This window comes from Dipodomys merriami, unplaced genomic scaffold, assembly GCF_024711535.1.
Source record: "Dipodomys merriami isolate MVZ:Mamm:240054 unplaced genomic scaffold, mDipMer1.0.p SCAF_4, whole genome shotgun sequence".
NCBI classification, from domain to species: Eukaryota; Metazoa; Chordata; class Mammalia; order Rodentia; family Heteromyidae; genus Dipodomys; species Dipodomys merriami.
The window spans coordinates 63760232-63782887 of NW_027205603.1; the positions used below are offsets into that span (position 1 = coordinate 63760232).

At 39.0% G+C, this 22656-nt stretch overlaps 1 protein-coding gene and 1 long non-coding RNA gene across 4 annotated transcripts in view; one reads left to right on the plus strand and one right to left on the minus strand.

The window, feature by feature from the left end:
• Positions 1–997, minus strand: part of Stk3 (serine/threonine kinase 3) — a 223748-nt gene extending 222751 nt beyond the window's left edge. For both annotated transcript variants that reach the window (XM_069991124.1, XM_069991125.1), the window contains exon 1: positions 835–997. In XM_069991124.1, the coding sequence (XP_069847225.1) occupies positions 835–860 (26 nt within the window). In that variant the 5' untranslated portion in view covers positions 861–997. The remainder of the gene's footprint in view (positions 1–834) is intronic.
• Positions 998–1277: 280 nt separating this feature from the next.
• LOC138805893 (uncharacterized) overlaps positions 1278–22656 on the plus strand; it is a 58928-nt gene continuing 37549 nt past the window's right edge. For both annotated transcript variants that reach the window (XR_011365668.1, XR_011365667.1), the window contains exons 1-2: positions 1278–1356; positions 3861–4009. This is a non-coding gene — a long non-coding RNA (uncharacterized lncRNA). The remainder of the gene's footprint in view (positions 1357–3860; positions 4010–22656) is intronic.

Genomic DNA, 22656 nt, shown 5'->3' on the forward strand with positions numbered 1-22656 from the left:
ACACACAAGTACATACGTACACGTACACATAGACTGGTGTTAAATGTTTGGTCCAGCATCAACCAATTAAATCATTCTTGGGGGAAGAGGGTCAGAATATAAATTTATATCAGTGGAAAATACTGATTCGACTTCTTAAGTTCATTACAAATATTAGTTTAAATGCATCTATTTTGTATGTCTATGTTCCCAACATATCCCAGATTTAAACATAAATACCATACCAAAGCATCACTACTTGTAAAAATATATGGGAGGAGGGGTTCTAATTTAAGATTCCCACTGTCATGTAATCCATAAATTCTTTCGAACTAGAAGGGGGAGGAGGAGGAACACCTGTCAGTGTAGCATGGCCACAATAACTTTTTCTGCAGTGTAGCTATTAATAATGGCTTAAACTTCAAAACAATCATCTCTAACAGGGAAGAAAAGCAAGCAATATTTTGCAGCACATCTGACAAAACAAGCCTCAATGGCTGTAAGAACAACAGTTCACGTCTTCGTTTGAAGGTCTCCAGGCTCTGTGAACTCGCCACGAGGTACAACCCTACCGCCCCGGGATCGGGCCGCGGGGCGCCCGGCGCTGCCAACGCCGCTTTCCGGGCGCGCCAGGCCGGCCGCGCACAGGCGAGGCGCCGCGGACAGGCGAGGCGCGGACGCCCCTCGGGCCTCCCCGCCCCGCGGGCAAACCCGTCACCCCGACCGCCTCCCGACCCGTGGCGCCGGGGCTCTGGGGCCTAGCGGGCGGGGAGAGGGTCGACGATGGGCCCGGCCTAGCCGCCCCCGCCCCGCGGCCGCCGGCGCTGCCTTCCTTCTCCTCCCCAAGTTCGTTACCTCTTCGGCGCCGGTGGCTGCTCCATGGCGGCCGGCGGCAGAAAGAGGGACCGGGTGAACCGCGAAAGCCTGAGGGAAACCGGGAACAGGGCACTGGGGAACTACAGAGGGAAACTCTGGAAACTCGGACCAACTTTCCCGTAACTCCACAACGGATCTCCCTCCCGCCCCGGAGCACGGCCCCTCCCTCCCCTCCACTTCCCTCCTCTCTCCTCCCCGTCCTCCCCACCCTCCCCGCCCCGCCCCGCCCCGCCCCGCCCTTCGGCCAGCCGCAGCAGCCCAATAGAAGGTGGGCGGAGCAGCTGAGGCCTAGGGTGGGGGCGGGGCCATGATGGGGGCGGGGTCTTCGGCGCGAGCAGCAGCTCAATCAGAGTGCGCTGTGAGGCATCCTCCAGGGGTGGGCGGGGCCTGCCGCGGCTCTGGGTGGGGGCGGGGCCACGCGAGGGGCGGGGTGGACGGAGCCTGAGGCCGGCTTAGCCAGAAGAGTTGGGAGAAAAAAGGCAGTGCTGGAAGAATCCAGAGGTAAGGCCTAACCATTGTCTGTCTAGAAAAGGTGGCTCTGGTCCCGCCCTCCACTTCTCAGTCGCCTTCTCCAGGCTTGCCAGAGTCCCACTGTAGTCATTTCTCTGGATTTCTCAACAGTACATCCCAAACATTTTGTGAAGCCGTCTGACGTATAACTGCCCACGCTTCCCTCTCTTGTTCTGCTTTTAATTATTGGCTATGTTTTCTCCCAGCCATTTGACATTTGTAGCCACATTAGTGGGGATACTTCTGGAAATTCTGGTTTGATTTTGATTGAGGACAAGCAACTTACTATCACAATAATTACATCTAATTACAGAGGAAATAGCTACTTTAGTCATCATTGTGTGCTGGGGTCTTCTTGCTGGGTATCCAATGCCCTAACCTAGCAAAGCTATCACAAATTATGGTGCTGGGTAAAGTACTCAAGAAAACTTTCCTCTCCAGTCTTCTCCTCCCAACCATTCTCAGCCCTACCCTTCCCATGCAACCACTTATATGTAGACATCTCTTTCTTACCATTGTATACAGCTGCCATATGAGTTTGCTTGTTTTCATTAGGTTTTCTTAAAGCTTAGAACAATGAATATTAAAAAAAACATGGTGAATAATATGAATAGTAACACAAATTAAACTTGCTTATTAACCCTACATACAAGTATAATTCAGTCTCCCTTTTGCATTATGTGATAAAGCAATTTCAAATTATTGTATTCCACCCTAGACTTAGTTATTTTAAGTTAGTTAAGACCATTCAATTTAAAGAGAGATAACTACAAAACTTTATACTGGTTTGCACATCTGCACCTAAATGCTCAGAAGATACAGAACAGAAAAAAAAAAAGATTAAAATGTCAAAGCTGGAAAGAATCTACAAAAATATCTCACCTACAACTCATTCTCATCCTCATTTCCCATGCCCTCATCTTTTGGTGTTACATCAAAAAGAAATCTTGAGTTCGTTTCATTTTTTTAATCTACTATACTAAAAATATAACAAATTACTAAATTTACTAAAATAATAATTTGCCATCCTTAGGCTTTTATTGTCCTATTAATTTAATCTCCAGGAAACCTTTCCCAATCAAACCATGAGCATTATCACCTGCTAGATTCTACATTTAAGTTGTAAAAGAGATACCTTTCTCATAAGCACTCAGTGCTTATGCATGACATTTGCCACACTGTGTAGAAATTCCATTTATCAGTCAAATATGAGTCAATTGAGAGCCAAGCCATATCCTCTCTCCTCTCCCTCCCTCCCTGCCCCTCTCTCTTCCTCTTCCACCCTTTCTCCTCCTCTCTCCTTTTACCTCCTCCCCTCTCTCCCTTGCATAATGACTGCCTGACACCTACACCTAGTTAGGTGTCAGGGGGAGCTGGGGAGCTCCCTCAGGTTCCTTTCCATCATTTGCTGCCTGTTCTTTATACTGAGAGCTAACCTCAGTGGCTGTTATCAGTGGCTGAGTTCTCCAGCCATCTGGATTAATGCTTGCCTCTGATGATAGAAGACCAAGCAAGAGATCATTATGAGAGGAGAAAGTTACTATATTTATTTCTTCCCCTAGTTCTCTTCTTATTAGGTCACCTATATGCACTTCTTTGGAAACAGATTATCCAATTCTCTTTCTTTCCGAACTTGCCTCTCTGGGTCTAGAAGTCCTTACTGTTCTGCTTGCTATGCTGTGGGTTCCTTTTTTCTCTCTTGTATTCCTTTAGACCTCAGTCCCACTCAGCTGACCTTATTGTAAAAATTCTGTCCTAACATTTTTTTACTGAACCTCTAATATACCCATTTACAAAAAGGTTTTGTAAAGAAGAGGGAAAAATGTGAAAAACAAATCTCTGAGGTTTCTCTCAATTTGAAAAGCAGAGGGCTAACGATTATTGTGTGACTTTCAAGAGGATGAAATACTTGACCAACATTATCTCACTGAACCTTGCAAGGTGGCTCTCATTTCTAATTTATTGGTGAGAAAACTAGGTTCATCAGGGTGAAAGGAACTACCCTAGGCCACACAAAAAGGGTTTATAGTCTAAGCCAGGTCTTTATGACTCCAAACCCCTGCCTCATTTCACTGTAAGTTGGTCAATAAGTATTCACTGCACATCTAATTATGCTAAGTATAGGGGATTTTATCAGTGAATAGGGAAGTTAAGAAGAAAAAAATAGAACTTGTAACCAGAATACCTAGCTGATAATGTAAGATATTGAAAACTGGTAAAGAAAGATTGAATTAGGACAGGAACATAAAGTGGAGGGGAGAAAATGAAATTTAGAAAAGATAGCCAGGGAAGGCTTTAATGAGACAGTGACTGAGGAGAGGAAATAAATACAGGCAAGTAGCTGAAGGAAGAAAATGTGAAACCAAGGAAATAAGGAAGGCCCAGGAGGCCCAGAATCACGCGTGTTCCTGGTGTGTTATCACTGAATAAAAGTTGCTTTTCCTTTGAAATATTCGGAAGAGGAAAAAAATTCCAAACTTCTGTTTTGTCTGTAGAAAGCCAGCCTGAAGATTCCAAGAAAAGCGTGGAAATCATCATTCAACCTGCAAATAAGAGGCCACAGCAGTCATAAACAAATGGAAGCTGTAGACAAATTTGAGATACAGATCAGGGTCGCTCAACTTCACTTAACTGTGAAAGAAAGGTAATGTGTTTCCAACAGTTCCAGCTGAATAGAATTCTCAGTCCAGTGCTGCCTTAGCTTTGCAGCACTCTAACGAATACCTGAGTTAATCAACTTATAAAGAGAAAAGGTTTATTTTGGCTCACAGTTATAGAGATTTCAGTCTCTGAAAGCAACAGCTGGTTCTGTTGCTTTTGGCCTATGGTCACACATCATGGTGGGAATGCTAGGCAGAGTAAAACCATTTACTTCATGGCCAAGTAGTGAAAGAAAAAGAAGCATCTGAGATCTCACGTTCCTTTAAAGACCAAATGACCTGCCATCACCTTCGGAAAGTGACATAGACTTTGGGACCAAGACTTTAACCAAGACTTTGGTGGACATTTATTCCACGCTATCACACATGCTAAGAGAAATGTGAGAGAAATAATGCAATTTGGGATATGGTAAGAAGAATCATATCCATTGTAATTGAATATATGCAACATCAAGCCTTTGTAAGAGAATATTAAGATAAAATGTTTTCTGTTTCTTGAATCTACAATTCTCTTCTTATTCACATTTTTGAAATATAACATTAATCAACAAATGATAATAATTTTCTACTATTACTGGCAATAGTTTGGGGCAGAGATATAACTCAGATCGAGGATGGGTCTGGTGGTTCTTGCAAGTATTTGTGGCTACTAGGAGGTGGAGATTAGAAGGATCTCAATTCCAGGCTATCACATACAAAAAGTTTATGAGACCTCTATCTCAGCCAATAATAAGCTAGGTACTGTGGTGTGGATATGTCCTACTAACTAAGCAGGAAGCATATATTGACAGATCACAGGCCAGGCCAGCCTGGGCATAAATGCAAGAAATAATAGGAAAAAATACCTAGCATAAAAAGGACAGGGAATATGACTCAAGTAATAGAGCATATGCCTAGCAAGCACAAAGCTGAGTTAAAACTCTAGAAACACACACATATACACACAAAATAAGAAAAAAAAAGATCAAATGTATGCCATTTATTATGTAATTTTTTACTTACTGAAAAATTTGGGAATATTTCTTTTGTAAAGACAACTTTATAAAAAAAAATTCTCAATCTGCTTCTCTTTTTCTATCTCAGTTTTAGAGTTAGCTTAAACCTTTCTTGGTGCATCTGAATTCAACCACTAACCTCTTTGATCAAAGCAATCTTACACTTTTGTTTCATTTTTTCTCTGAGCAGACTCTGAGTCTCTTGGGAACAAAGATAGTATCTTACTTATATGTGTCATCCCAACAGTCTGCCATATCAGTTTACTACAAGTAGCAATTTAAAGTTATTTTTAAAACAAGAAACTTAATATGTTTTTAGGTTTGAATGATTCTTTCATTTCTTATAATGTCCTGTTGCGCTGTACTGCAGCAGGGTTTTCAAATTACCTTCTTCCTCTCAAAGGCCCAAAATGACCACCAGTATTTCAGTTATCAAATTAAAGTCTGACAATATCCAGCAAGAAAATTCCTTGCGAATAACATTTTTTTTTGTGAATAACATTTTTTTAAGATGATGGAAAAACCTACCCTGTAAGTCTTCCTGCATTCCCACTAATGTCCAATTGGCCAGAATGATGTGACAGACCCATGGTGGGCAAGGAAAAGGGATCACCAAAGCCTCTTTAGCTCAGTTGAAATTCTGGCCATACAGCTAGGCTGGGGTCAACCTTCCCTGACAACTATAGCAAGGAGAAACACAAAACTGGGATTCTATTTTATTTTATTTATTTATTTATTTATTTATTTATTTATTGCCAATCCTGGAGCTTGAATTTAGGGCTTGGATTCTGTCTTTTAGCTTTTTTGCTCGCTTTTTTGCTCACTGTTAGTATTCTTCCAGTAGAGACACTGGCTTCTTGATGATTAATTGGAGATAAGAATGGAGATAAGCAGGACTTTCCTGCTTCATACGGCTTTGAAGCTCTATCCTCAGATCTCTGCCTCCTGAGTAGCTAGGATTACAGGTACCAGTACCTCTTAGGGATTCTATTTTTAAGAAAGAGTGGGGACAGTTCTTATTAAGCAGCAGTCTGGTTACAAATAAGTACTTAAAACATAGTCTCTGAATATGGGTTTGGTGAGTGAATGAATAGAATTCCACACAAAGAATACATGGAGAATTGTGACATCAAGGGTTAAGTTTACGGCCTTGTGCTTGCTAGGCAAGCATACTACCACATGAATCATGCCCCAACATGAGAGACACCACTAATCCAAAAACCATATATTAAGAAAAATTAGTGTGCCATTTGTCATTTTATCTCCTCTCAGCTCTAAATTCACTTTCCATTGCCTGCTCTTTAAAATGGAATTAGATGTTTTACTTTGTAAACAGAGGACACTAGAGAGACATTGGGAAAGAAAGAATTTTCCTTTCTGGTTGATACAAATTCCTTCCCTAGGTTACATGGGCAGCTTCTCCAGCACTGGTTCCTGTGGGGCAGAGCATCTGTGGAGCCTAGTAGCCAGTAGTTGGCCCTCTCAGGCCCCCCTTCTCCTCCCCTGGTGAAACAGCTGGTCAGGAATAGTTTTCCACAGCAACCTAAAGGAAGAATTTCCTTTTTTAAATTTTATTTTACTTAAGGAAGACCTTCCATCAAGATTTCTATCAAGTTCAGCCAGGATAAAACCTCAGCAATGTCCCTGTCAGTTAGGAAGACACAACTGTATCTTCTCCAACAAGGTCTGGGCCTCAAGCCTGAGGGTTAGAGAAGAGGTGTTACTGTAGTATACTATCTCAGCCCCAGGGAGAACATTGCTCCTAATAAATTTGTATTTTCTTAGTCCCCTCAGGCTGCCATCACAAAATACCATAAACTGATGTAAGCATAGAAATTCACTTCTCAAAGTTCTGGAGCTGGGAAGTTCACATTTGAGGAATGGGCATTAGCTGTCTGGTGAGACCCCATGTTCTGATTCACAGATGGCTTGTTTCCCCTCTGTCCTCACATTGTGAAAGAGGTGGACAGATTCCGAAAGCCTCTTAAGCCATTAATGAAGCCTTTGCAAATCACCTCTCAAAGCCTTATCTCCAAATGATCACTTGAGAGGTTGCAATTTTAACCTAAATTTGGGGAGATCCTAAACATTAACACAGTACCTGCATTCTTCAGCCTTCTCTTTATTTCTACTAACTACACCCTTGTTGTTCCAAGTTTCTGATATGATGAAGAATTCCTCATATATTAAACATTCCCTGTTGAAATAACTGTATTGTCTCTGTCTCGTATGGCTTCTAAAATAGACTGAATTTTCAATGATAAAGAGTATATTACAAATCTCAAGATTCACTCTAAACTCAGAGAATTGGTTTATGTGAACAATAAATGATTTCACTTGCAGTACTTTTCAATATCCAATAATTATCTATACCTTCAATTCTCAAACTTTTTTGGCCTCTGGATTTTTGGGCAGTAAGTATTAGGAGTGAGGAGGGCAAAAAGAGAGGGTGAAAGTGGGCTTAGTATAGTTAGTGTGTGAAAATAAAATGTTGAAAACTACTAAGGAGGAGAATGAGAAAGAGTAATTGAGGGAGGGAATTTGATCAAAGCATATTGTATGCATGTACAGAAATGTCTTAATGAGACACCTTTATACAATTTATATATACCAATAAAATGTCTCAGAAAGATTTTTTATGGAATTTAACAATTCTCAGGTACAGATAGACATATATTAAAAGAGAAAATAAATGTTTGAAAAGCAAATAATTAGGATAGACTTGTCCTGGGGAAGAGGCACAACCTATGATAAAGCTATGGAAATTAAAATAGTGTAGTATTAATTTGGAAATAGGTAACTTATATATGCAATGAATAATGATCCCAGCACAGATTCAATCTTTATATGACAATGTTGTTTTTTGAAAAAGTGATATTTTAAATTGCAGAAGAAAATGGATCAGTCACCAGATTGTAATGGCAGACAACTGTTTAGCTTTTGGGAAAAGTGAACTAAAGTTAAATCAGTATTCTATCCCTTTAGCCAGTTTGGCTTCTTTATATTGGGAAAGGCTCTGACTGTCTTTCCCAATAAAGGGCTTATTTAACCAAAAGACCCCCAGAAATCCAGAGTAGGTTTTAAGGATACTTTAAATTAGTATCTAAATACTGATATTAAAGATGCTGAGGCTTTTATCTATTCTTTTTTTTTTGTCTCTCTGGTCTTTGTTCTTTAGTGTCACCCTCATCCTAAGACTAAATAGATTACAAAATTCCAAGCTTCAGAGCTGCACATCAAAGAGCCTTTGAATAGAAAAATTCTGTAATCTGGTAGCTTACTTAAAAGAAAGAGGAGCCTCCTTTCCCATAATACTGCTACAGCTTTTTTTGTCATTAGCTGAAACTGTAAACTAGACCATTCCTCACTATCTAACTATTTGGTTTATGCCAAAACCAATGATTGGTTTATCTGAAGAAAAAAAAAATCAGTATGGAAAGGGGAATGAGATTTCTCTGTTTGATCTGAAAAAGCAGGTTTTCCTTTAGAGACCAGAATGTTGAAATTCTCCATTATGAGTACCTTAAAAGAAAAACATTCCTATTACACAAACAGAGGTAGAAGAAAGCCCCAGTGTTCATTGTATCATGTATCATATGTTGGAATAAATTCCAGATGCATTGAAGATGTAAATGGTTAATAACAAAATAACAAAATACTCCACTTTCAAGAAGGCATAGCCCTCAATCCTTAAGTACGGTGACTTATTTTGAAAAGTCACAGCCTCAAAGCATGGTGGGGAAGAGTAGTTACATAATAGAAGACACTTCCTCAGTCAGTCAATCAAGGTTAAAAGCAGCAATCATAAGTCATACTGATGGCAAGTGCCTTTTATAGGCTAGCATGAGGAGAGTACTGTATCTCTATGTTCTGTCACAAACACAGAACTCTAATCTCATTATGAGGAAATTCATCAGACAAATTTCACTCCAGGAACATACTACAATATATCTGACCAATATCCTCAAAATTGTTGAGATATTTATTTATTTATTTATTTTTGGTAAAAAGCCTAAACAGCTTGGGCACTGGGGGCTCACACTTATAATCCTCACTACTCAGGAGGTTCCTAGCCACCAAGGAGACAGCCTGGGCAAGAAAAAAGTCAGAAATAGAGCTGTGACTCATGCCATAGAGTGCTATGTGGAGAAAAACCTGAGGGACAGACCCAGACCCAGAGTTCAAGCACCAGGACCCACACTAAAAAAATAAAAAAGCTTATTTTTTAAAGTCTAATAAACAAAGGGGATGAAGTCATGGGAGAGGGTGCAAGTCCCCATGAATGAGATTAGTGCTCCTATCTGGAAGCTAGCAATGAAAGTCTCCTTGCTTTTTTACCATGTGAGAACACACAAGTATCACCATCAGTGAACTAGTAGGCTCTCACGGAATCTGCATTGACCTTAGATTTCCCAATCTCTAAAACTGTATAAACACATTTCTGATTTCTTAGTATTTTGTTACAGCAACCCCAACAGATGGACTAACATCTTCATGGAAGAAAACCTAGGAAATATATAAAGTAATAAAGTAGGGTCTGGGAAGGTGGCTCAGTGGTAGAGCGCTTGCCCAAAAAATAAAAAATAAATAAATAAAGTAATAAAGTAAAAGGCTGTAGTAACAATAGATACTCACACAAAATACATCTGTTTAGAACATTTTATTACACTTTTAATTTAGCCTTGCCATTTTTAAATAAACATTATATCATAAGTAGTTTCCATGGTTTTAAAGTCTTCATGATTATTATAGTAATTGCTACATGATGCTTTATAATAATTTACCTTGTTTATTTAAAACTTTCATTTTTCTGCAGGTTTTCACTATTATACATAAATGTTATTATGCATAAATATTTATAGAATTCATTTTGCATTTAGAATTATTTTGCAGGATAAAGGTTTATAATTAAAGTACTAGCAGCAGTAGTTTAAAGGTTTTGATATTCTCTCAGAAATTGATTTACAGTCTGTACATAGGATTCTTACAAAATTAAAAAAAAAGAAGCTGCGCATAGTGGCTCATGTCTGTAATCCTAGCTACTTGTGAGGGAGAAAGTTAGGAAATCAGCTAAGCAAAAAATTCATACAACTCTATCTCAATTAATGGCTAAGTGTGATGGCACAAACCTGTCATCCTAGCTATGTAGAGAAGTACAAATAGGAGGATTTCAATCCAGGCCAGCCCAAGCATAGTTGGGAGACACTATCTAAAAAAATAAACTCAAAAAGGGCTGATAGTGTAGCTTGAGTGGTAGAATTCATGCCTAGTGAGTATAAGCCCTTGAGTTCAAACCCCAGAATTACAAAAAAGTAAATTAAAATAAAATAGAAATAAAATGATCTAGGCATGCCACTTCTGGATGTATACATATTATGAACATGTGTATGAATATATACATTATGTTTGTATATATGTGTGTGTTTATACATGTATATACATATGTGTGTATATATATAACACGTATGCATGTATACATATACATATGTGTGTATATGTATACATGCATACGTGTTATATATATTCATATACATATATATCCCAAATTCAAAACCAGCTTAGTATAGAGATACCAGTACACCCATATTTTTCAGGGCACTATCCATAATAATCAAATTGTGGATAAGTCTAGGTTCTAATCAACAGATAAACGGATAAAGAAAACTGATAGAGAAAATGTGATATATATAGAGATAGGCTATCTATCTACACACAATGGAGTTTTACTCCAAGAAGAATGAAATTCTTTTTGTTTTTTAATTATTTTTTGTTGGTCCTGAATATTTTTTGTTGGTCCTGAAGTTTGAACTCTGGACCTGGGCACTGTCCCTGAGCTTCTTTTGCTCAAAGCTATCTCTACCACTTGAGCCACAATACCATTTCTGGCTTTTTCTGAGTAGTTTACTGGAGATAAGATTCTCATGGACTTTCTTGTCCAGGCTGGCTTTGAATCAGGATCCTCCCAGATCTCAGGCTCCTGAGTAGCTAGGATTGCAAGCATAAGCCACCAACACCTAGCAAAAATTTAATCTGGGTGTTTATTATTTTTTGGTGATTTTCTTTGTATTTCATATTATAATTCCCTATATTACAGTCTTTTTCTTTTTCTTTCTTTTTTCTTTTTGTTGTTGTTGGTTGGGGCCTGAATTTAGCAGCTGGGTGCTATCCCTGAGCAATTTAGCTCAAGGCTAGTGCTCTACCACCACAGCTCCACTTCCTGAAATTTTTTTTTTTTGGTCCGGTCGTGGGGCCTGAACTCTGGGCCTGGGCACTGTCCCTCAGCTCTTCAGATCAAGGCTAGCACCACTTGAGCCACGGCGCCACTTCCGGCATTTTTCTTTTTGCTTATGTGATGCTGAGGAATCGAACCCAGGGCCTCAGGCATGCAAGGCAAGCGCTCTACCACTGAGCCACCTTCTCAGCCCCCTGAAATTTTTTATTAGTTAGTTCATACTTTATTTCATTCAAGAAGACTGACATTGTATCATGAAAACTGAATGGAACAGGAAATCATGCAAACTAAAGTAATGCAATCCCACAAAGATGAGTATTACAGGTTTTTCATCACTTGTGGAAGCCAAGGGGAAACAAAACAAAAAGATTATGAAAGTAAAATTGGGATTGCTAGCAAGATAGAAAGGAAAGAGGGAAGGAAGGGAAAAAGGGGAATCAAAATAGTAATAGAAGTGTAGATATGAGCAAAGTATATTTTAAATCCATGTATAGAAATGTCAAGATGGGACAATCAGTTTCTGGATCCTGCTGCTCATTCTTTTGAGTGGCTTTTATTTTTTCGTTACTAAATAAATGCTTTAAAACTGTAAGAAAGAAAAAAATTTGTCAAGATGATGAAACCTGTTTCATGTGCCATTTGATATATACCAATAAAGTTAATTAACAAAAACAATAGGTATTTTCATATGCCCATTTAAAATTTAAATTATTATTATTTAATTTTCAAAGGATTGTACAAGGGGGGGTTACAATTTAACATGTCTGTTTATGTGTTCAGTATACCGTGATCAGTCACCCTTCCATCATTCTCCCCCTCCACATCTCCCTTCCCCACAGAATCCATCAAGCTTCTCACTTCCTTTTTGACATATGGACATTGAATATTATGACTCTGTTTGTTCTCCATTCCCCTTTCATCCATGCATCCTCTCTTACTACCTCTCCCATTCAGCTTCCTTATTCATTTTGTTAAACTGTCTTTTAATTCTTCAAAGGATTTACTCCAGAGAGTTTGACTCCTGCATGTACTATACTTTAGTTAACATGCTTGAGTCTACATGCATATGCCCTGTATGTGTTTACATAAGAGGTTGCATTTTGTGGTCTGAAATCCACATGAAAGAAAACATGTACCTTTTGTCTTGTTGAGCCTAGTGTACTTCATTCAATATGAATTTCTTTTCCAGATCCATCTATTTCCATGAAAATGACATAATTTGGGGTCTGGGAAGGTGGCTCAGTGGTAGAGCGCTTGCCTTGCATGCCTGAGGCCCTGGGTTCGATTCCTCAGCACCACATAAGCAAAAAGAAAAAAGCCGGAAGTGGTGCTGTAGCTCAAATGGTAGAGCACTAGCCTTGAGCTGAAGAGCTGAGGGACAACGCCCAGGCCCAGAGTTCAGGCCCCATGACCGGACCCAAAAAAGAAAAAAGAAAAGAAAATGATATAATTTTCAGTTTTCCTGATATCTGAATAACATTATATTCTGTATATGCATATGTGTGTATGTATGTACATATCATTATCACCTATTTTTTATCCATTTATCTGTTTGAGGATATAGCTAGACTGTTTCCATAACTTGACTATTGAGATTAATGCTTACAATGAATATGGATGTGCAGGTGCCTTTGTTTTATCCAATCATGTAGTCTTTCAGATAAATATGCCTGAGAATGATATCACTTGGTCATCACTTGTTTTTTGAGGAGTATCCATAGTGACTTCCATGCTGTTCACACTAATTTACATTCCCACCAGCAGTGTGTTAGGAGCTCTTGTTCCCTGCATTTTCACCAGCATTAATTATTGTTCATATTTTTTATGTTGGCCATCCTGACTGGAGTGAGATAAAAGCTCAATATTGTTTTGATTTGCCTTTCTTTTATGGCCAGGGATGTGAGCATTTATTAATGCTAAAATTGTTTTAAAAAAAATTACTAGCCAGGCACTGGTGGCTCACGCCTGTAATCCTAGCTACTCAGGAGACTGAGATCTGAGGATTGCAGCTCAAAGCCAGCCCGGGCAGGAAAGTCCATGAAATTCTTACCTCCAATAAACCACCAGAAAACTGAAAGTGATGATGTAGCTCAAGAGGTAGAGCTCTAGCCTTGAGCTGAAGAGCTGAGGGACAGTGCCCAGGCCCAGAGTTCAAGCCCCATGACCAACAAAAAAAAAAAGACTTTTTAGAAAGTAAACTTATAGCACCTTTCTACATCAAAATACATGTATGTTACAAATCAGAAATCCCACTTCTAAAAATTCTTCCAAAAAATATTTGTAAACTTTCACAAATATGAATATACAAGCACTTTGGTTTAGCACTATTTGAATTACGAAAATATTGGAAGCAACCCAAAGGGAAATGGTCAAATTATGTTAGGCAGAGGCAAGTGGGAAAAAATGAATAGATAAATTACCAGAATTACTTCATTTATAAGAAATATAAGTTGGGCTGTTGATTCAGCTCAGTGACAGAACGTATGATTAGATTCTATCCCTAACAACACACACATACACACACACACACACACACACACACACACACACACATTAACACATATACACACACAATGAAAATACATTTAGAAACAAATAAATATGACATACGGTTGAGACTGCTAGTTGTCTCACTGAATCCATTTTCCTTTTCTTCCCAAGTAATTGAATACTAAGTTTTAGTTGGCCACATTTCCCATCCTCCTTTGCAGTTAAAACTAGCCATGCATCTACCTTTGGGCCAATTAAGTTTAAAAAGGAATCTGGAGATTCCTGGGAATCATCCATCAGAAACAGCTAGTACGTTTTATTGACTGATTCTCAATAGCTCAAAGCAGCAATGGTCTATTCTCATGGATCTGTAGGGCAGCTGGGGCAGCTGGGCTCCATGTGTTCACCATGGGCCCAGGCTCAAAGGGCAGCTGTGCAGGAGGAATAACTCTTAGGGTGACAGCAGAGGGCCAGAAGAACAAACAGAAATATAGGAGCTTCTGAAGGCCTAGGCTTGGAATTGAAACTCTGTTACTTCTTCCTGTATGCTGCCTACCAAATTAATTCACATGACCAAGCCCAAAGGCAAGAGAAGAGTACTTCTCATAAGACCATGACAAGGATATGAACATGCGAGTAGAATAGGGGAATAGGACAATTAGAGTCTATAATATATATTTTACTTATAGATGTTAACTGTCAAAGATGTCAGAGCCTAGAATTCAAACCTAAGTGTATTGTTCCCAAGGCCCATGTTGTTTTAATCTTATTGCTATGCATTTTTATGTTTTTATTCTGCTTTGATTCAAACACAGTAGAATAAATTATTCCTTATTCTTTTATTTCATTTTTGCTACTGTAGTGTGTTTATTTTTTGCAAATGAATTTCAGAATCATTTTGTTATACTACAAAAATAAAACACATTTAAATAAAAAAATAATAGGAAATAAACTGGAAAAACTCTATGAATTAATTTGGGAAGTGCTGACATCTTTAAAATGGCTATATTTCCCTAAAAGGAATACAATATATCTATCACTATCAATTTGATTTATGTAGGCTTATTTTGTTAATAGTATTGACAATCCTTTTGAATCTCCTAGCTATTTAATCATTTTATCTATAAATATTAATAATGTAACTTTCTAACATTTACACTTCTTATTTTTGTTTTGACCTTTTATGTTGTATTAAATTTCCAGAAGAAAGTTATTGGAGGTTTTCTCACCAAGAAAAGTATTATGATGACAGTTGAAAACACTTTTTTTCCTTGCCTAGCATATACAGGCCTTGAGTTAATTTTCAGCATGGGAAGAAAAAGAAATTTTAATCAATAAAGCTGTGTCTTTCATATGTGTGCATAGATACACATATATGGGGTATGTGTGTATGTGTGTGTTGTTGTTGATGTTGCTGTTGCTGCTGCTGCTGCTACTGCTGAACCTAGGCCCTCAGGCTAGGCAATCATTCTACCACTATATCCAAATACCTTTCTTTTTTTTTTTTTTTTTTGGTTCCAGTCGTGGGCCTGAACTCTGGGCCTGGGCGCTGTCCCTCAGCTCTTCAGCTCAAAGCTAGCACTCTACTACTTGAGCCACAGCGCCACTTCCGGCTTTTTTCTTTTTGCTTATGTGGTGCTGAGGAATCGAACCCAGGGCCTCATGCATGCAAGGCAAGCGCTCTACCACTGAGCCACCTTCCCAGCCCTCCAAATACCCTTCTTTTATACTTGAACTCAGGACCTGAGCTTTTTTGCTCAAGGCTAGCACTCTACCACTTGGTTGTTAATTGGGGATAAGAGTCTTGCAGACTTTCCTGGCCGGGTTGGCTTCAAACCACAATTCTCAGATCTCAGCCTTCTGATTAGCTAGGATTGTAGGCATGAGCCATGAGCACCCAAACTTTTATACTTTTCAAAGAGGCATTTTTTCTTAAATAAGTTCATATATAATCTATGAGATGTCATTTAATCACATTAAATGATTATTCAGTGATTCTTTTTCTTATTATTTTTAAGATATCCTAATTTTCTTAATATTGAAAAACTCTTGGATTACAGGGCTTAATGTACTTGGTCAATATGGATTATTACTTTGATGTACAATTAGAATTAACCTAACATCTATCAGAATTTTAAAATTTATACAAGCTAGATGTCAACTCGTATATTCCAAAAGTTTAAAATAGAAAAGATTATTTTGAATGCCTAGTACAAGGTTGTGAAAGTAGAGCCTTCTTTCTCTAGATTTCCACCCAAAACACAACCATGTATAGCTTGCATTTATGGCACACTTATTTAAAATGGAAGCAATGTAAAATTCCACGTTAGATATATCTGGTCAAAGTCCTTTAAGATATACCTGGTCTGGTCTTGTTTGCGTTCATTTGGGTAAATGCCCAGGGATTGCTGGATCATAGGATAGTTCTATGTTTAGTCTTTTGAGGAAACTCCATACTGCTTTCCAGAGTGGTTGAAACAGTTTACATTCCCACTAACAGTGTAGTAGCATTGCCTTTTGGCCACATCCCCACCAGCATCTACTATTATTTGTTTTCTTGATAAAGGCCATTCTAACTGGAGTGAGGTAGAATCTCAATGTGATTTTTGTTTACATTTCTTTTATGGTCATTTCTCATGTGTCTATTGGATATTCTTATTTCCTCTCCAGAAAAGTCTCTCTTTTTTTAATTCTTTAACCCACTTATTAATGGGGTGGTTGTTTCTTTGAGGATTTGTTATTGGGGGTTTAATTTTTTTTAGCTCTAGGTATATTTTGATATGAGGCCCTTGTCTGTGGTATAGCTAGTGAAGATCTTTTCCCAATCTGTGGTCTTTCTATTTATCTTGTTAGTTATGTCCTTTGCCATGCAGAGGCTCTGCAGCTTAATACAATCCCATTTATCCAGCCTTTCTTTGATTTGTTGTGTTTCTGGATCTTTATTTAGGAAATTTTGACCTGTGTCAAGGAGCCCTAGTATATCCCATATCCCTTCTTGAAATGTTTTAGGGTAACTGCTCTTACCTTGAGGTATTTGATCCATTTGGAGTTGATTCTGGGTAGAGTGATATGTAAAGATCCAACTTCAGTTTTCTGTGTATAGCTAATTCTGCCAGCACTATTTGTTGAAGAGGCTGTCTTTCTTCTGATAATTTTGACTCCTTTATCAAAGACTACGTGGCCATAGGTCTGTAAGATCATGTCTGGGTCTTCAATTCTATTGGTCCTTGGGCCTGTTTTTGTGCCAATACCAAGCTGTTTTTATAACTACAGTTTTATAATAGAGTTTTTTGTTTTTTGTTTGGTCGATCATGGGGCCTGAACTCTGGGCTTGGGCGCTGTCCCTGAGGCTCTTCAGCTCAAGGCCAGCGCTCTACCACTTGAGCCACAGCGCCACTTCCGGTTTTCTTGGTTTATTGAAGAGTCTCACGGACTTTCTTGCCTGGTCTGGCTTTGAACCGCGATCCTCAGATCTCAGCCTCCTGAGTAGCTAGAATAACAGGCGTGAGCCACCACCGCCCAGCTATAATGGAGTTTGAAGTTTGGAATTGATATTCCTCCAGCACTGGTTTTCCTGCTAAGGATTGTTTTTGCTATTCAGGGTCTTCTATTATTCCATATGGATTTTGTTCATTACCATAACTAAGATATGGAACTAACCCAGATGCCCTGAAGTAGATCAATGGATCAAGAAAATGTAGTATATATACACAGTGGAATTCTATGCTTCCATCAGAAAGAATGATACCACCCCATTCAAAAAGAAATGGAAAGACTTGGAAAAAATCATATTAAGTAAAGTAAGCCAGACTCAAAGAAACATAGGCTCTATGGTTTCACTCATTTGTAATAATTAGTCTATGTCTAGGATAGTCCTAGCAGAGGATTACAATAGCTCAATAGCTATGTACATGTGACTATATAAAATGATGCTAATTGAAATGAACTACAAGATATGGAAACAAGAGGTTTTTTAATTTTTCTTTTTGTTAACAGTGTATATTTTTAATTTAATACATTTAAAATATGCTCTTATCAATGAGTAGTCATACAAATTATTTTGACATTTTACTTCTTTCATAAAAGGTTTTTTAAATTTTTATTGTAGGACTGGGAAGGCAGCTTGTTTGATTCCTCAGCACCACTTAAGCAGAAAAAGCTGGAAGTGGTGCTATGGCTCAAGTGGTAGAGAGCTAGCCTTGAGCTGAAGAGCTGAGGGATAGTGCCCAGGCCTAGAGTTCAGGACCCACGACCCCCCAAAAACAAATATTGTAAAGGTACTATACAGAGGGGTTACAGTTACATAAGTAAGGTAATGAGTATATTTCTTGTTGAGCATTGTTATCCACTCCTTTGTTTATATACTGTGTGAAGTTATTTCTTTTTTCCTTTGTTTTAGCCACCTTTGGTTTATCCCCTGTTGTCACGTTTTTGTTTTTGGTACCCTGTGTCTTGTACATATGTTTATCTGCTCTGGGAAGGGAAGGGGAATAACAAAATGGTGAGACAAAGGACAAAGGGTGAACCAATGCAACAGCCATACTTGTAAGACACTAAGTTGGAAATGAAGTTTACAACTTAGTGGGGAGGGTAGGGGGGAAGGAAAGTGGAGGAAAACAGGGAGGGGGTAACAATGTCTGACAAGAAATGTACTCATCAACTTACTTATGTAACTGTAAACCCTCTGTACAATAAAATTACACAGACACACACACACACACACACACACACACACACACACACACACACACACACACACACACACACACACACACCTGATCTAATTAGGCACCTAACCATTGACTGACCTGTAATCCTAGCTACTAAAGAGGCGGACATTTGAGGGTAGCAGTTCAAAGCCTGCCTGGGAAGGAGGAGCCTTTGAGACTCTGATCTCCACTAAACTACCCAAAAAGCCAGAAGTGGCGCTTTGGCTTAAGTGGTAGTGCACTAGCCTTGAGCAAAAAGCAGCTCAGGGACAGAGCCTAGGACCCGAGTTAAAGCCCCAGGGCCAGCACCAAAAAAAAATATGCCTGGTCTAAAAGTCCCTTTGGGGATTTCCAGGTTCCTGCTTCATTGCTTAGAATTCTGATTTCTTTCTTTTATTTTCAGTAAACAATGAGTAGGCCAATTCCCCTTCTACTGATAAAACAGTTTTCCCACTGTCTTTTTTTGGGGGGGAGGGGGGGTGGTCTGGTCGTGGGGTCTGAACTCTGGGCCTGGGCACTGTCCCTCAGCTCTTCAGCTCAAGGCTAGCGCTCTACCACTTGACCTACAGCGCCATTTCTGGCTTTTTTCTGCTTATGTGGTGCTGAGGAATCGAACCCAGGGCCTCATGCATGTGAGGCAAGCACTTTACCACTGAGCCACCTTCCCAGCCCCTTCCCACTGTCTTATACAAAGAAATTTAGTTCTCTCTTGCTATAGCAACAACTTAAAATCTCAACAGCTTCAGAAACAAGCATTTATTTCTTGCTCACACAATTTCTCAGTGGCTATGATTTCTGGGAACCAGATTGGAAGGACATGCCATTCTCCTGGTAGAGGGAACACAAAAAAAATGGGCAGAAACACACATTGCCTCTTGTAAAGTGTCTACATAGAACTGGCACATTGTCAACTTCCTTTAGCTTCTGGTCTAAGTCACATTCTTAACCCAGAAAAGGAGGGTGGGGGTAACATATTTTATATACCCATTTTTTTGAGGAGAGAATTGCTGGAAACATTAATACAATATGTTACAGTAAAAAAAAGAGTCACCATCTTACAATTAATTGTAAACAGCAGTTTTATTCTGTTCTTTACGCTTCAGTCACAATTAAGGTGCATGTGCATTGTGGTTAAAGAGCTAATGAGCTGAGGGGGCTGGGTAGGGGGAGAAAAACTAGGGAACTGTCCTAATACGTATGATCTCCTTACCCTAGCACCATTCTGATATACCCCAGTGGTGGGAGCAGGTGTGTATATACATTTTCCAAAAGATCCTTGAAGTATTTTGATAATACTTGAATTACTTAAAAATGGTTTGAGACGATATCTTTATCAGATTTTCCCCACATCATTCCTGGCACTTTAAACATAATAGGTCCTTCAATTCACCCTACTGCTGTGTAAGCACATAAAGGACACGAACAGGCAACAGCATCTGCTTCAGTTATTTGGCCAGGACTGTCCTTTTGAAGGCTTTTTGAACTGCAAAGGTTGCTGAGATTTGCTACTTTAAATAAACTTTTGGAGTAATTTTTGTGGGAATATACTCTGAAAGCACTCAAGCAAGAAGAGAGCAACATAATTTTAGACTGAACTGCATTTTTCAAAATAGACACACTAACCAAAAGCGCAGCAAAGTACTGGCTCAAGTGTTGGGTGTCTAACTGGGTTGGACAAGGCAAAGCAGGCTCCAACACTGGCCCTAGTTGAGGGAACTATAGATGCCAAAATCACTTGGCATAGATACAGGAAGAAAATTAAAGACTCCTTGAGATAGGAATGCTGGACTCTGTCCATTGTGAATGTCCTGTTTAAACATCCAAACTGTTGCCCCAAGAAGGACTGGAATGACTATCCTTTCCCAAAGCCTTGAGATTGCATTAATGAGAGTCATTCCTGCAGAAAGAAGGAAGGAAGGAAGGAAGGAAGGAAGAAAGGAGGGAGGGAGGGAGGGAAAGAGGGAGGGAGGGAGGGAAAGAAGGTGGGAGGGAGGGAAGGAATGAACAGAGAGAGGGCTAGAGAAAGGAGAGAAGGGAAAGGAAAAAAGAATAAGGGAAAGAGAAATAAAGGAATGACAGAGAAAGAAAAGGAAGAAAAAAGAGAAAGCAAGAGAGAGAGAAAGAAAAAAGATAGAAAGAAAGAAAGAAAGAAGGAAGGAAGGAAAGAAATTTCATTTTATTACTTTCTAAATGTTGGACATTATTGGTAGGAAATGCAGTTGAAGTGTGTTTTCTAGGTTATTTGATAGGAGAAAGTAAAAGAGATTCTCTCAACAATGAAAGAAAGAATGCATGATTATAGCAATAGGATAAGTAATCAGACTGACTTCCTCTCTGCAATATTTGGCTATTCATATTTGAACAGGGTTTCCACTAAAGTCTTACATGATTTTTATATTAGCTTACATTATTATACAAGGTGGGAGGGTGGCAGATCCCACAATTACCCTTTTACATTTGCTGGACTCATGTAACAAAAATACCCAACATATGTTGAATAAAGGTCTGACCTGAAGATGACAATAAAGAGTCATGAATCCTTCATCCAATTTTCAGAGCTGAATCTATGAATCTGTGACTTCATAATGCCTTGCTTGAATAGGTGATTAAAAACCATGTTTTAACAGCAAAATTCATTCTTTGATTATTTCTCCTAGATATTCCTAAAGGCAATTTAATAAGACCACTGACCTAGGATAAGAGAGATATCAAGACTTTGGGGAAAGTTTAGATACTTCCACTGAGGTGGTAATAGTAATATCTGGGACACAAATTTACAGAAATCCACCAAAAGTTTGATATCATCAAATGTTAAATCAACTCATTCAGTAGACTTTGTAAAATATATACCTGAATTGGATAAAAAATATTCTCAACAACTTGCAAAAGCTCCAGATGTTTTTTTGTCCTGAATATGAAGCAAGGACTATAGTGATGGAAGCAGCAAAGAGAAGAGCCTGGCGTTGTCCCAGACTCTAAAAACAGTGAATCAAAGTCAGCTGCACCCTGGGGGGATTTTAAATACTAACACCACTGTTTTGTCCTGACCAATGGCTATTTTTACTTGCTAAATAAAACACCTTTTAAAAATTTTCAAGTTGTAAAACAACCATAGTTTTTTGTTTTTTTTTTTTTTAAATAGGCTTCAAAGAGACAACTTCCCCAGGCACTGGCAGCTCACGCCTGTAATCCTAGCTGCCCGGGAGATCTGAGATCTGAGGATCGTGGTTCAAAGCCAGCCTGTGAGACTCTTATCTACAATAAACCACTAGAAAATTGGATATGGCTCTATGGCTTAAGTGGTAGAGTGCTGCCTTGAGCTGAAGAGCTGGGAGATAGCGCCCAGGCCCAGAGTTCAAGCCCCATGACTGACCAAAAAAAAAAAAAAAAAAAAAGATTGCTGTTCAAGGCTAACATGGGCAAAAAATTCATGAGACACTCCCATCCCCCTCCCCCTTCATTCTAAACTAATAGTTGTATACAGTGTTTACACACAGCTCATCCTAGTTATGGGGGAGACTGAGACTGGAGGATCACAATTGTAGTTTAGCCTAAGCAGAAAAGTCCATAATACTCTTTCTTGGTGAAAGAAGCTGGGCTTAGTGGTATATGCCTTTCATCTCTGTTGCTGTGAGAAGTGAAAAATAAGAGGATCATGATCCAGCTAAGCATCTGGGTAAGACATAAGACTTTATCTCAAAAAATAACAAGCACAAGATACAGAGATTGAGCTTTGCCCTAGTGCACAGAGTAGTTCTTTTCGAGGGGTCAGGGGGAATACTGGAGTTTGAACTAATAACTTTATGCTTGCCAGGCAGGTACCATTCCTCCAAACCTTTTGCACTGGTTACTTTGAGAGTCTCATTATTTACCTGGATCATGATCCTCCTATTTACACTTCCAATGACAAGTGTGTACTACCACACCCAACATTTTCAATTGAGGTAATGAGCTCATGAACTTTTTTGTCTGTGCTGGTGTGGAAACATGATTCTCCCCATCTCCAACTCTAGTAGCTAGTATTATAAGGCAGGGGCCACTGGTGCCCAGTCAAGAATCTTAATTGAACTAAGATTAAACATATGTAACTACATTCTCTTTGCGTTTATTGGCTTAGAAATGGGGCTATGTTGCCATTCTAGCAAATGATGTGAGAAAAAGCCTGTTAGGAAGCTGGAAGAATATCAAGAAAATATTAAAGAATG